The 13,711-nt window shown below is 43.4% G+C and overlaps 1 protein-coding gene across 1 annotated transcript in view; it reads right to left on the bottom strand.

Annotated features, from left to right (window-relative positions):
• lamc3 (laminin, gamma 3) overlaps nucleotides 1-13,323 on the bottom strand; it is a 71,132-nt gene extending 57,809 nt beyond the window's left edge. The window contains exons 1-2 of the mRNA XM_027004143.2: nucleotides 12,490-13,323; nucleotides 5,552-5,856 (exon numbers count right to left, since the gene is read on the bottom strand). Of these exons, the coding sequence (XP_026859944.2) occupies nucleotides 5,552-5,856; nucleotides 12,490-12,856 (672 nt within the window). The 5' untranslated portion in view covers nucleotides 12,857-13,323. The remainder of the gene's footprint in view (nucleotides 1-5,551; nucleotides 5,857-12,489) is intronic.
• Between the last annotated feature and the right edge of the window lie 388 nt (nucleotides 13,324-13,711).

Raw genomic sequence — 13,711 nt, 5'->3', positions numbered from 1 at the left:
CCAGAGAAGAACAAGGCCCAAGTGACCTTTTTTCACCCGCATCCCCCCCCCCCACACTACCATATCATATACTGTATATGAGAAGGGAAGGGAGAAGTATTGGGGCAGGTAAGTTTTTAATGAAAAGGTTTGACTTCATTGATCTCGCTTTCATTGTGGAAGGAAGCACAGACAGTCGATCTCAAGGCCCTCTCGTTTACTCGTTAAAATGACTTGGCAGAAAGAAAGAACAACAAGCATGTGTCGAGAGAGAGAGAGAGAGAAGGGGAGGGAGTCCTCTGGTGTGGACACACGCACAAAAAAAAGATTTGTCACCGCCTGTGTGTAAACTGGCTGGCTCATCGATCTGGGGCCACTCCATAATGAGTGTGTCAATGGGAAGCTTGCCGGGGAGAAATGTACAGGCTGGGCAGCCATTAGGAAAAAGTCTGGCTGCAATTTCAAAGGCGCGCAAAACACGCAAGTGGCGAGAAACCAAAAGAGCGGATCAGCAAGAGGTCAGGGCAAAAGTGAGAGGGATACAATGCTGTGGCAGCTGACAGTCACCAAAGCTGCACGTCCACAGCAAAGTCATATCGACAAGACCACAAAGTCTGCCAGCGCCCTCGGCTCAGCCACTTGTGTTTGTGTGTGTATGTGTGAGAGTGTGTGTGAGCATGTGTGTGGTGGTTGCTTAAGCGGAGTTCAGGCATGTAGCCATTTGCAAACCCTGGCCTCCCATTGGCTATTTCCCCCCCGGGTTTTTCTCCACAAGCGTTACGAGATCCGGAACACGTCTGAGAATGCCTGCCGTCTGCAGATGCCTTTTGTTTGCAGACTCACCATGGTTCATAGATTTACATTACAGCCCTGCTTCAGAAATCAGTGATAAGTATGGTCACAGAGTCAGATGCAGTGACCAGTAAATCAAAACTACCACTGCGAGAGATGCATGAAGTTTGAACTTTTAAGAAGGTATGATTTTATGAAACACCAGACAGTATTACACTTTGTGTGTGTATAGTATTGCTCATAAGCTTTATTCCATGTAACATCTCTTTTCATCATTGCAATGTTCCAATCCATCTGCCATTTTCTCCATAAAGGTGTACCATGATTGTATAGTAACGATTTTTGTTTAATTGGTTTGTCACTTTAAACGAGCAAAATCTAACATTATAATACTGACATTGACATGTGGGGTGAACTTTTACAATTCCTTTTGAAGGAGGCTTAGGCGTCTGTCAGGCTGGTCCAGGCCAACTCTTCAGAGGAGGGCGACGCCATGCCTTTGATCAAATCAAATGTGAGCATGCTGGAGGGGGTGGAGCCTACACAAAGTGTGTTGACACAAAAACGAAGAACTGCGATTATGTGTCACACTGTAGCATGGCATTGGGAGACAAGCGCAGGTTCTGAAAGAAAACGAAAACACTGTACTTACCTTCGCTTGCATGAGGAGCCTCATTAAAACCTATGTGTAATTGCAGAGCTCTGTGTAATTGCACAACAAAGACATCAGTGCTTATAAAGCACGGAAAGGTAAATGAAGGGGAGAGAGAGAGAAAGAGAGAGAGGGTGCGGGGGGGGACAATGTGACAGAGCAGCATGTCCCTGTCTGCACAGTACATTTGCCTCCACACTTCATTATCACTGTCTTTTTTGCTAAGTGAACGTACTATTTGTAGGGTTAACCGGGGAGGTGTTATGTACCACAGCTGCACTTGATATTACAATGCATGAATACACACAAGCCCGGTGGCCTGAGGCAGTCAAAAACTGGACCCTGTACACCCAGAGCTACTCCTCCTAGCTTCCTGCCTTCCATTTCCTTAGAGATCACAGTCAGGCCTGGTGCTACAAGACATTAGTTGGCATTAATGGGTCATAGCACCTATGGGACGTTTTTCACCATAGCCCAGTTACTATAGCCAACTTATCTCTGTGCAAATGTGATAACTCCACATATGATAACTCTGTGATAACTCTTCCAGCTTCCAGTGCATATATGATGAAGCTGCCTCTCGCTCAGATGGCCGCATGGTTGTCTGAGAGTGGTTGCGGATTCCAATCTAGACATGAAGAGTAATCCATCTTACTGAATCTGCTCGATGCACAATGCATTTGCATTTTATATTTGCAAGCAGGGCTAATTAATGCGCGGTGTGCACAGCTGGATATTGTCGTACATTTTGTAAGTGTGTTCTGTTTGGTAGCAGGGAAAGGGCTATGTCTAAGTCTCATTTGAATAAGAGAGAAAGTCTCATTTGAATAATAACGCCTTTGTTTTTAGCATATGGCACCTTTGTGATTAGATGCTTCCAGGTAGGTATATGGCTAGCAGACTAATCTTTATCTTTGATATGACTTTTGCTTTACAATTCAACACTCTTTGTCTGAACATTTGCACTAATAACCAGTCTCTGGTGACAGTCTGTTGATCTTAAAATCAACAAGTGTCCAGTTTCATACAAAACAAACAAACAAACAAAAAAGTCCACAGTCCAGCTAAAGTGGGACAGGCCAAAGTACAGCTATTTAGTCTTCAGGGCTAATGAGACGGGTGACAACACTGCACACAAAAGCAGAACATTTCTGAAGATCCATTTTCAGGTAATGGCTCCTTTTCTCCCTTGTTAGATAACACTTCCCCATGACTCCAGTCTGATAATGCCTGTTTTTCCAATGTTACTGAAATACTGGGTACTGCTTATGGCTACACACATCACATTATGTCAGAGCCCATGTTTCCTGAAGCCATTGAAGTGTATTTACTTGAAATCCTTCTGTGGAGCATTTCAAGGATCCAAATACTGGACATGCCTTCATTGTCCAGCATAATGTTCATCCATCCAAATATTCTAGGACAGGTGCACCCAGCTCAGGGTTTGGAGTCCAACAGAGTTTGGTGATTTCACTGCTCAAACATGCATCATTCATCAGTTCGTTGCAAGATGTAGGAAATATGTTTGCGCAGGGGGATCACTGATCAGTGGTACACTCTGGTCCTTCAGGTGGTCAGTTAAACATCTCCAATCTAGGGACCCTGGAGCCAAGATAACATGCACAAAACATGCTATAATTTCCGTGCGTACACATGGCCCTCAGCCAAAACAGCATGAAAAGCATTACAGTCCTTGGAGCCTCACTTTGTAAGCATGCTTTGTGTTTGTTGAATGGTAACATGCAGTGAGACATAGGGGCTGCTTTTCCAATCCCATGCATTCATGTTCAAAGTGCACACTTGACTGAGCCTCAGTCAATGGCACAAAGTGCACTCCAAGTGCACAAGTGCGTTGCAGAGCGCGACGGTGTCTACTAATTTCTCTGTGTTCAACACTTCTGCAGATTGCGAATCGAGCTCCATTTTATCAAATTGCTATTATGAGCAACAGGATGATTCATGTAGGTTTGGTGGACTGCCCATCAAGTTGTCAGTGAAAAGGAATACACAAAGCAGAACCTACATGAAAGCAATGGCAGGGTCGATGAATGAGAAAGTTCAGACAGGAAACTCTTGCAGATCTACTCTTACCTCATAGATTGGTTAAGTCCAGTCATTCTAGGCTCTAATGGGTGTCTCTACATACAGCGAACACGGCACGTGCTCCATTTCACATATATACCACTCCAAGGTCTGTGTGCATATCAGATACCCCAAGCTGTTCACCCAGTGCCACCCTAGCTTCATCTTTCATGCTGGATTGGCTTTATGATCAGTAGGGGGTATTCTTGCCAGTAAATTGAATGTTCATGCGCATTCCCATCCAGTAAATGACTTTAACTTGTATCATACTGAAGAACAGCGAAGACGTGTGACAAACAAATGCATGGCAGAGATTCAGCTACATTACAGCAAAGGCACCAGAGCCACAGATTGGAGAAGTACAGCGTGGTGGATGTGGAAACGGAATCCACTGTGAGGGAATGGTGGCTGGCAAGAGCCTGAGGTAGGGAGAGAGAGACAGCCATGAAGTGAGATGTAGAATGATAGCAGAAATGAGGCATGGAGTGGCCAAGAGATGAGGGGGGGGGGGGGGGGAGAAAGATAGGAGAAGAGGAGATAGAAGGACAGAAAGAGAAGTAAGTGTGTGTGCATGTGTGTGTGTGTGGTGAGTGTTTGGGATGTGTATGAGAGGGAGGGGGAGTGAGAGAAAGTGAAAGGGGTATTTCATCTTCTGAATAAAGTGGTTATGGTTAAGCCTTCAGAATCCCATCTGGGTTTATAATGGAGGACTGCTCACTGGGTGCTGCGCCCCACCATGTTAATGCTTGTGTGTGTGTGTGTGTGTGTGTGAGAGAGAGAGAAAGAGAGAGGGGGGCATCTGTCTGTGTGTGCAGACACATTTTCCCCTTTTTTATTTGCCTGTATATGTGTTATTTATTTGTTCCTATTGTGTGGGTTTTGCATTTTTGTGCCTGACCATGCTGTTATACGTTTTCATATGAGAGACCATCGTTGCCGCTGTGTCCTTGCTCTCAGCTGCCCTGTGTGATTTTCCCTCCTTGAATTGATGGCGGTTCCTGTATCTTCCTGACTGGAAGGTGCAGGTGTAAAATCTGTGGCTGAAAGGTGCTGGGTGCCTATGTCTCCAAATATGGTGGACTTGGCCCACTACTGCCCTTCAGTCTTAGACTGCCATGAAGGTCAGGTAAGCTAGACAGAGATCCTAAATCTGCCCTGATGAAATGCTCCCGCAAGCTTCAAGTTCACATCAACATGACCTTCTGTGTGCGCATGTGTGTGTGAATATGTGTTTGTGTATGTGTGTGTGCATGCCAGATGTGGGGAAAGTATTTCCTTGCTGTCTCTTTATGAACCCGAGGAGGGTAAATATTCCAAGTGTGGAAAATTCTATACACAAGAAAACTGCATATACCTGACAACAGATACTGAAGAGAAAGTGCAAGCATGCACCGACACCACACACGTGCACACACGTGTGACTAGACTCCTTAAATTACTGGATGGTGAAGATGTAAAAACAAGCAGTGATAAACCAGTTGTCTTGTAAACAGCTCTGTAAAGCTGAGGTCAATGTTTGAGCAGATTTAATTAACAAATTTTCTTAAGGTTCTTTTGACTATGTATGATGTAATACTTGTATTATAGATAAGGCAGCACAGAAGACAAATGTGTTTTAGTGCAAAAATGCCCAAACCAAGCAGTATAACAACAGTTACTACAAAAGGTGTCCACCAGCAACCTGTATATGATATTTAGAACTGCAATGGTGAACACATCAGCTCCTAAATAATAAATTCATATAAAAACAAAATATATATATCTGCTCTATTAAACTTTTCTGCTCTAGTCAGACTTTCACTCATTGTGAAAATATATCTGCCAGGATGTATACAAGCTGTGCACCTTTTTGTGTTTTCCCTGTAAATACAAAAGTGCATTTCCTAGTATTGCTTCCCAATACTTTCAAAAAGTGCTCCCAAAAAGCCGACCTACCATGTGACTGTTGGAGAGAATGAAGTGGATAATAAGAGACACCTAACAGAACATGAGCTCAACATTCAGCACACCTCCCACACGTCATAGCAACACTGAAATCACACAAACCTGGAGCACCGGGCTTTGGTCGAAGTTATAGGCGCTGGGCCTTCCTTCCAGAGTGGAGAAGGCCACATTTCCTCCCGTCAACGGCGAGATGTCGCTGAACTCGTCCGTGCAGAGTGCTGTCCTCTCCTCCTCTCCGGGCCGGATGTAGCCCTTGGCATCCCTGCCATAAGTCTTCTGGCAGGAAGCACTGTAGAACTGGTATGGCTGCCAAGGTGCTGCCTCGGATGTGCGCTTGTAGATGGCAAAGCTTTCAGGCCGGCTGGTGTAGAACTTCAAGTGGACGTATGTGATCTCAAAGGCCTTACCTGGCGAGAGGGATGACAACAGAAGGGGACGGTTGGTCATTTTCTATAAATGTACAGAGATCAGGTGTACAGAGATTCCTGAGTAGTGCAACAAGAAAAGTGTAATGAGGACATCCAAGTTTGATCCCTGATGATGAGCCTGACCGAGCAAAACTGGCTGTGTTCTCAGGGAGGGAGGGGGGTATATTCCCTCTCCCCTGTTAATTTCAGTGAAATATGGCCAATCATGGGCATCTGTGAGGTCAGGCATCAGAAGGAGGTGGATAGCGTTACACCGTCCCCTCATGTTGCATGAGCAGCAGCTTGAAAAGATGCAGTGATTGGCTACATGTTCCTTGGAGGAAGCGTGGAACAGCCCTCACACTTGCTGGATGGTAGCTGTTGTGTGACGGGGAGACTTACCTGATGGGTGGGAATTAGATATGACTAAAATAGGGAGAAACACTGGGGACAAATAAAAAAATTCTGTCCTGATACAGAGATCACTGCATATGCAGAACATTCAGTAGCGAGTTAACTTTCATCCTGATGATGTCACAGAAGCAAGAATAAATGGTTTTTTTTTATCTTCTTTCTTTATAAAAATCCTTTCAACTCAGAAACAGCGAAGGTCGTCCCTTGAAAAAATATACCTAGGCCTCATTCTTGCCTTAAGTCATAGTAACCACTGACAAACAAGCACCAAGATTAATCTCTGAGGAGCTGGAGAAGAGTGAACCACGTTATGTAGCTCAGGAACCTCCTCAATCAGGCGGCTACTACAGAAATCTGAAACATGCTTTGGAATGCGTGCTTGTTCTTTCAGAGATTGCAGGTTTTTTTGTGATAAAAACACAACTACCAAGCCCCCTTGAATCCTGTGCATTAGAACATAAGGGCAGATGCTTAAAGTGTCAGAGCAGGTAAGGCCAAGGATATGAAACTTTCCAAGGTGAGACAGAATACATAAAGTTCAAGGTGGTTTACATACTCAGCCTGGACTGCTGACTAAACACTTCTGTCTAAACATAGGCTCACATGGCCTGTAATTTTAGCCTAAAGGTAGATACGTTTCTTTGGCAAATGGTACCTAAACCCACCTTGTCAAAGGGTATCAAGGCTTAGCCATATGTATCATTCACCTAAGATCATCACAATACTTTAATGTACCGATGGCAGTGCTAATGTTTCCAAAGCGACTGAGTTGCATCTTATTCAGTAAGTCCCAGTTTTCATTCAAGGTTTAAGCCATTATTTCCATCCATCTACAGTGGGAGTGTGGGAGTGCATTACAAGCTGTCTGCAGTGCCACCCAAATTGGTTCGAGAAACTATGTCCACTCTGAGGTGAAGTAGCTGGACATCTGCTTCCTGGCTAGGTAGTTGAGCTGTCAGCATGGATATTCTTTCCAGTTCAATAAAAAGCTTAGGTACTTCTCCAGGGGCTTCTGTGTGAGCTCCTGATCAGAAAACCGCATGCAAGATCATGTGGGTCAAAGCCGTGATATTACAAAATTGACAGCATTATGATGAGTCGCAACTTTTGGAACCTTTGGGAAATGTCAACTGCTAATTTGTTACATGGTCACACAAAATGACACGCACACACACACACACACACACACACACACACACACATGCTCACGATGTGAACAGAGGTACCTGAAAGATTGTATTCAGGTTTATGAGAATGAGATGGAATGAGAGATCCTGAGCCACGCTGAAGTGTCACAATTCCTTGTCATGCCTGAAATTATTAGGGATTTTTCTAGGCCATAAATGTTTGCTTGCATGAAAAAAAAACAATGAAACATAAATATATATTAATGTTATAATAATAATAATAAATAATAAAATATTAGCATAAATAATTCTAAGATAAAGTGTACATTTATATACAATATTAATAAATACAGTAAAATTAAGAATGTTTTTGAGTTTTTCAAAATGTTATTGATGCCTTGTGAAGTGGCTAGAAGAACAAACTTTCAATTCCAGACCTAATGAAAACAATTTCAGACTCAGTGAAACACAATAAAGGCCTTCTTATGGAACACTTAGAGAGTAGATAAAATACTCTCTAAGTCTTACCCTCAGCACAACTGAGGCTTGGACGGGGAAAATAGTTTACCGTGGGACTGCAAATAAAGTCTCAATGGTATGACAAATAGCTTTGAACTATTTTGGCCTTTTGGAATTGTCAGGTTTAATTTCTTTAGATACTACTAATATCTCCTTTAGATATGTCCTTCTGAAAGCAACCAGAGTATTTCTGAATGCACCAACTAAGGCAATCTCACATGATCTCACAACCTCACATGATTTATTCAGCCCCTTAATCTAAAAGTCTGAAAGAACAGACCAGGCACCCTGTGAAGAAATCTCTTAAAAGATTTATAGAACATCTGCACTTCTTAATCTTTCATGAGTTGCATGGCACATGTCATAAGTCTCAGTTTATTGTCCCTCTGCTGGAGGTTACTGTTTACCATGTACGGATCGTAAGATATTTAAACATGGTTGTCTCCTGTTTCCATGTCTGGCTGGGAGGATGGTAAATGAGGACGGCGCTACCACCTTCCATCATGAGTTGGTGAGGAGCACAGACATAATAGTGCATCCAATGGAATTATGGGAACTGTAGGCCAAGGTAACCCCACCTTCCAGCAGGGGCCATGAAACTACACCATGCGAGTGAAGTTCAGTGCTGCCTCCTGCTGAAGCCTGGTCTGTCACTCAACGCGAAACAGTTGACAGGAAGGAGCCCTGCTGAACATCCAATATAGCACCCACTTTGCATCACCACTGTGATCAACGTGTACATGGTACTCTCAAGAAGTAGCTACTTCAAAATCAGAGAAACAGGCTTTAGTAATACTGCCGACTACTTTAGGCTGTCGGGCTTCGTCCTACTCTTGACAGATGTGAAGGTTTGACTACAACAGCTTTGAACCTATTATATGTATATATGATAAAGGAAGGAGGGACGTGATTGACTGGCAAAAGGGTAAGAGCAGCAGGTGGGCAGAGCCACTGAAAGTGATCAAGAGTCAGCTGGACTGCTGGAGAAAAAAGCAGAGTGGATTTCCAAGCCTGTCCAAAGAAGAGAGCTAATACTCCATGATGGAAATAATATGCTCAATTCATATTTAACGGTTTTACTTAGATCTCTCTCTAGCTCTCTTTATCTCTCTGTTTCTTTCAGAAGATGTGTTTTTTTTCTCCAAAAAGTAGACCTGGATAAGGCTAAACTTAATTGCTGTTTGGAAGTAATTGGAACTTGGAGGGTAGTGAGTGCATTTAATGACTCTTTCTACTCATTCTTGGGCACTGTCAAACTTCAGCATATACAACCAAACTTTTGTTTAATTGCAGGAGAGCGTCATAAAGGGACACCCTTGATCTGTGATCCCTCTTCCCATCCCCTGGCCGACTTTGGCATTCGTTTGAAAACACTTTGAGTCCAAACTTTTTTGAGTCCAAGCTTTTTTGAGTCCAAGCTTTTCTTTGTACATGCATACACACAAACTCATGCACACACACGCTCACAGAGAGCTGCAATCACACACAGGCATCATTTTATCTTGGGCTACAAGATATTCAGCCTGACTAGAGAAGAACAAAAGGAGAGAATGGGATGAATTGGAAGAGTGCAGATTTATCACTGTGATGAAGAAGCTGTCAGCATGGGCCACTTCTGTAGCTTCAGGTAGGGTGGGTGTGTTGGAATGTTTTGCAGTTAGCAGTGTATGGAGCTTCACTAGAAAGAATAACCCTTGTTTGTTCCAAACACAACAAGCAGACTAAACTGACCATGTGTGTGAAGTATCTAGTGTGTGTGTGTGTGTGTGTGTGTGTGTGTGTGTGTGTGTGTGTGTGTGTGTGTGTGTGTGTGTGTGTAACATTTGACCAGACTCAATATTTACAGATGACGCGCTCAGGCAACTAATACTGTTTATGTCTAAAGCCAAAGGGAATACATAAGCAGAAAGTGCAGGTATTCTGATAGCATCTCATTCCCATCTCTCAGGTTTGGGCAGTCTCAGGTTGCTAAGCAATTCAATCACCATATATATCGAAATGTCCAAGATCCATGTGAAACTAGAACATTATATCTGTGGCTACAGAGATGGAAATGGTGAACAGACAGACAGACAAACAAACAAGTAGAACCAGACATAAAGTAATTAACTGGCCACAAGCAGAACTGCTGCATATGCTTGGCCATTCAGCAGTATCTACAGATCAAATGCTGGTGAATCAGACACTGGTGGCTGGAGACCATCTCACTTTGCGTGGATTGCATAATGTTGTCCTTAGTCTTTGACTGAAAATCTTAAAAAGCCCCACATGGCATCTGCCTCTCATATTGGCTCCTAGAATGTTGTTGAAGGAAAACCTCAATGAAGACCAGATGGGCGAACCTTCCTTTGAAAGTCTGTGTGCTTGCTTTTGTGTGTGTGTGCATGTGTGGGAAAGACCTGACCTGAATTCTCTGCCACCAGACCTCTGCTGAGTTTTGTGTTTTGTCTTCTTCCTCATAGTGTTTTATTTACCACTCCCTCACTCACTCCCTCGCTCACTCCCACGCCCACACACACACACACACACACACACACACACACACACACACACACACACACACACAATCTTTCTCTCTCTCTCTCTGTGTGTGTGTGTGTGTGTGTGTGTGTGTGCTCGTGCCTAGGATGTAGTTTGTTTGGTTTGGAAGCTAGAGAGCCCTGAACATAGACCCCCAACAGCAACCCATCTGGGGATCAGAGAAAAGTAAAACCAGCCATGAGAGAGAAAGGGATAAAGAGAGAGAGAGAGAGGGTAAGAGAGAAAGAGAGAGAGACAGATGGGTGGAAGGCTTTCTCTTTTGGTTTCCTGTTTGGCTCACAGCCCCTGAGCTGTCATTCCACTCAGTCCTGCTCAAATCAATAACAGCTCCCTGCTACACAATATTCCAGCTAGAACTATGTTATTTAGCTCTTCTCTTTTCAAACAGATGACATTTAATGCTATCATTCTCCCCTCTGTCTCCTTCCAAACCCTTTTCCGTGTGCTGCTGAAACACATCTCCGACTTCCAACCAGCAGAATTTCAGAGGTGACTGCAGAAGTCCTGGAGAGTGATGTGCACTCTTTGCCTCTGACAGATGGGGAAGCCTTAAAGACCGTACGAAGGTGTCGGCCCCCATCCCTGACTTGTTATCCTGTGAAGATACATGAGGGGAAATTTGGGCATGTGTTTTCAAGTGTATTGGTTAATGAAACTGGCAGATGAGCTGACTGTCTAAATCAATGGGAGAGAAACAGATTAATAATGGAGACATTCTAGACACATATTTGAAGTTGTGCTACCAAATATATATTTTCACAATATACATCGCTAAGGTCAATTGGGATTTTTATTTTGTTCAAATCTGTATTTGTTTATTATACATTTCTAAGTTTTAGCCTGACCTGGGCACACTAGAGCAGTGAAAAAAAGAATATAAAAAATACAATCACAAAGCAACGTTTGCCAAATGAACAGACAGATTTAACATACCCCTACCACACAGGGGTCAAGTGGGCTTGACACTCGCTATTGCAGCCCACTGCCTAACAAGTATGCAATAAACAGTGGAATTATTGCCACACAGTCCTTTTCAAGACCTTGGCTATTTTCCCATGTTCCCGTTGGACAGGCACATTTGTGATCACCATGCATTTTTATGCTCCAACCACTTAACGCTTTCAGTCGGAAAAAGACCCTTTGAACGCTAATGGTTCCATGAACAAGGTTGCAATCATTCAGGCAAGTTTGCAACGATGTGGTGAGGGGATACAAGTTTGAAACTTCACTATATTGTTATCTTTTGCAAACCACAGTTTTACATTGACTATTGCATGGCAAGTGTTTGCTCACACACTTTGCTTTTTACAGTATAGCTTGATAGATAGACAAGTCTTGTTATCTTTAAGGTAAAAGGCTTTTTTAATGCTCTGAAGCATCTTGTGATTTAAAGAATGTAGATGTTCTTCTCTGTGCTTAACCAGCACTGAGGTGAACCGACATTCTGCTTTATATGTGTCTGCTTCATCTTCACTGATAAAGAGGGTGTTTTTAGTAACCATGTCAGTCATCTCATAGAACTCAATATGTTTTTTTCCCCTGAGTGCTTTTCTAATACTTGCGGGCACTTTGATCGGAACAGATGGATATAGAACTCTTGACATGCAGACACATTGCTCCAAACTCTATGCTTTCAGTTAGGTTAATTAAGATGTTTGGAGTCATTGTAAAATTGGTTGAGCAGTTGCAATGCCTAAAGGTTTAGCTGGTGAAATGTATAACTTAACTGCTTTATGCCCTGCTTCAAATTTGGTCACATAAGAAAGTTATATTGTCAAGCTGTAGAGAACTTAACTTTGTTAACATCTTTTTTTTCAGAGACATCAAAACAATTTCTGCATTTGAATTTGTCCAATTTGAGCATTGGTCTTTAAAAACTAAACTGATCCATGGCTTCAATCCTTTCAACATTTGAATAGGATGTTTACATGTTTATAGGAACAGACATATTTGGGGGTTCTTGCAAATTGTTTCCTTTGTTTGGGGTAAGAGGATAACATAAGAAGCATCCACAGTTCTCAGAAACTCTTACCTAAGTGAAGGGTCAGGTTGATAGAGTTGGGGTACTGCACCCCATAGAACATGGACTGGCTTTGCCACCAGGTTGGTTCCTCGTCAGTGTGGAAGTCCGTCAGGTAGGTGGCATTGCGGCTGGTCTCGGGGTCCCAAGCATTGCAGTGATGGCATAAGCGCGTGGAGCCCGTCTGCATGCAGTAGTCCTCAGGCGGTGAGCCGCAAGTGTTCGAAACAGTCACGGTGCGGTTGAACGCCGCATTCTCGAACTTGGGCATGCAGAGGCTTGGTGTGCCATGCTCGTCGTGACAGGAGTCCATCCCAGCAAAGACACAGGGGTATGAGATGAAGAGCAGAAAGAGGAGGGAGAGGACACGCAAATGCATCCTTTCTGCACAAAAGCGGCTGAGCAAGCTAACAAGCGACTTTAGTGGACAGAGCAGGCGCAAAGAACAAAAGACCTAGTAATGAAGGGTGCCTCCAGACACAAGTTCAATCTCAAATATATGAAAATAAACTTCTGATTAAATACAGCATGTTTTTTGAGACACAAAGACACATTTAGATGCATGTGTACACATGCTTCACAGTTCAGGCTAAATGTTCCATTGAATGATGAGAGCAGGTTTACTTCACCCAGATTCTTCGTCCCTCCCTGCAGTCCTAGGTGGTACACACAATGATGAGTACCATGCAGTCCACGAACCACAGACCCTTCAGCACACAGCAGTATTCCCACACATTCACATACATAAAAAAGGAACAGAAAGATGTAAAAAAGTTCTAAATGCTTCTTTCTGCTCTCATGTGGAGTGGTCCCTCCTTGTCACAGTCTGCAGACCTTGAACATGTGTTTCTCTCTAAAAAGTTGTGTGGAACACATGCATGCACACCCACCCACTCTGCTACACACCCACACGCATGCACGCACACACACACACACACACACACACACACACACACACACACACACACACACACACACACACACACACACACACACACACACACACACACACACAGGAAGGAAAGGGAAAAGGCAGAGTAACAGAGGGAGGTGCAAGCTAAGGATAAAAGCAGAGGTGGAGTATGAAGGGAAATGGAGAGCTTAGGGTTAGGGACATTGGCACCCCCTTTTGGGACAGACTGGTATTGCAGCTGCACTGTGAGTGCTGCATATCTTCACATATGGAAAGTAATTAAAAATTTAAAATTCACAACATTAACATTATCTTCTGCTA

The sequence above is a fragment of the Electrophorus electricus genome, chromosome 6 (genome assembly GCF_013358815.1).
Source record: "Electrophorus electricus isolate fEleEle1 chromosome 6, fEleEle1.pri, whole genome shotgun sequence".
Classification (NCBI taxonomy): Eukaryota; Metazoa; Chordata; class Actinopteri; order Gymnotiformes; family Gymnotidae; genus Electrophorus; species Electrophorus electricus.
This window is presented reverse-complemented; position numbering and strand designations above follow the sequence as displayed.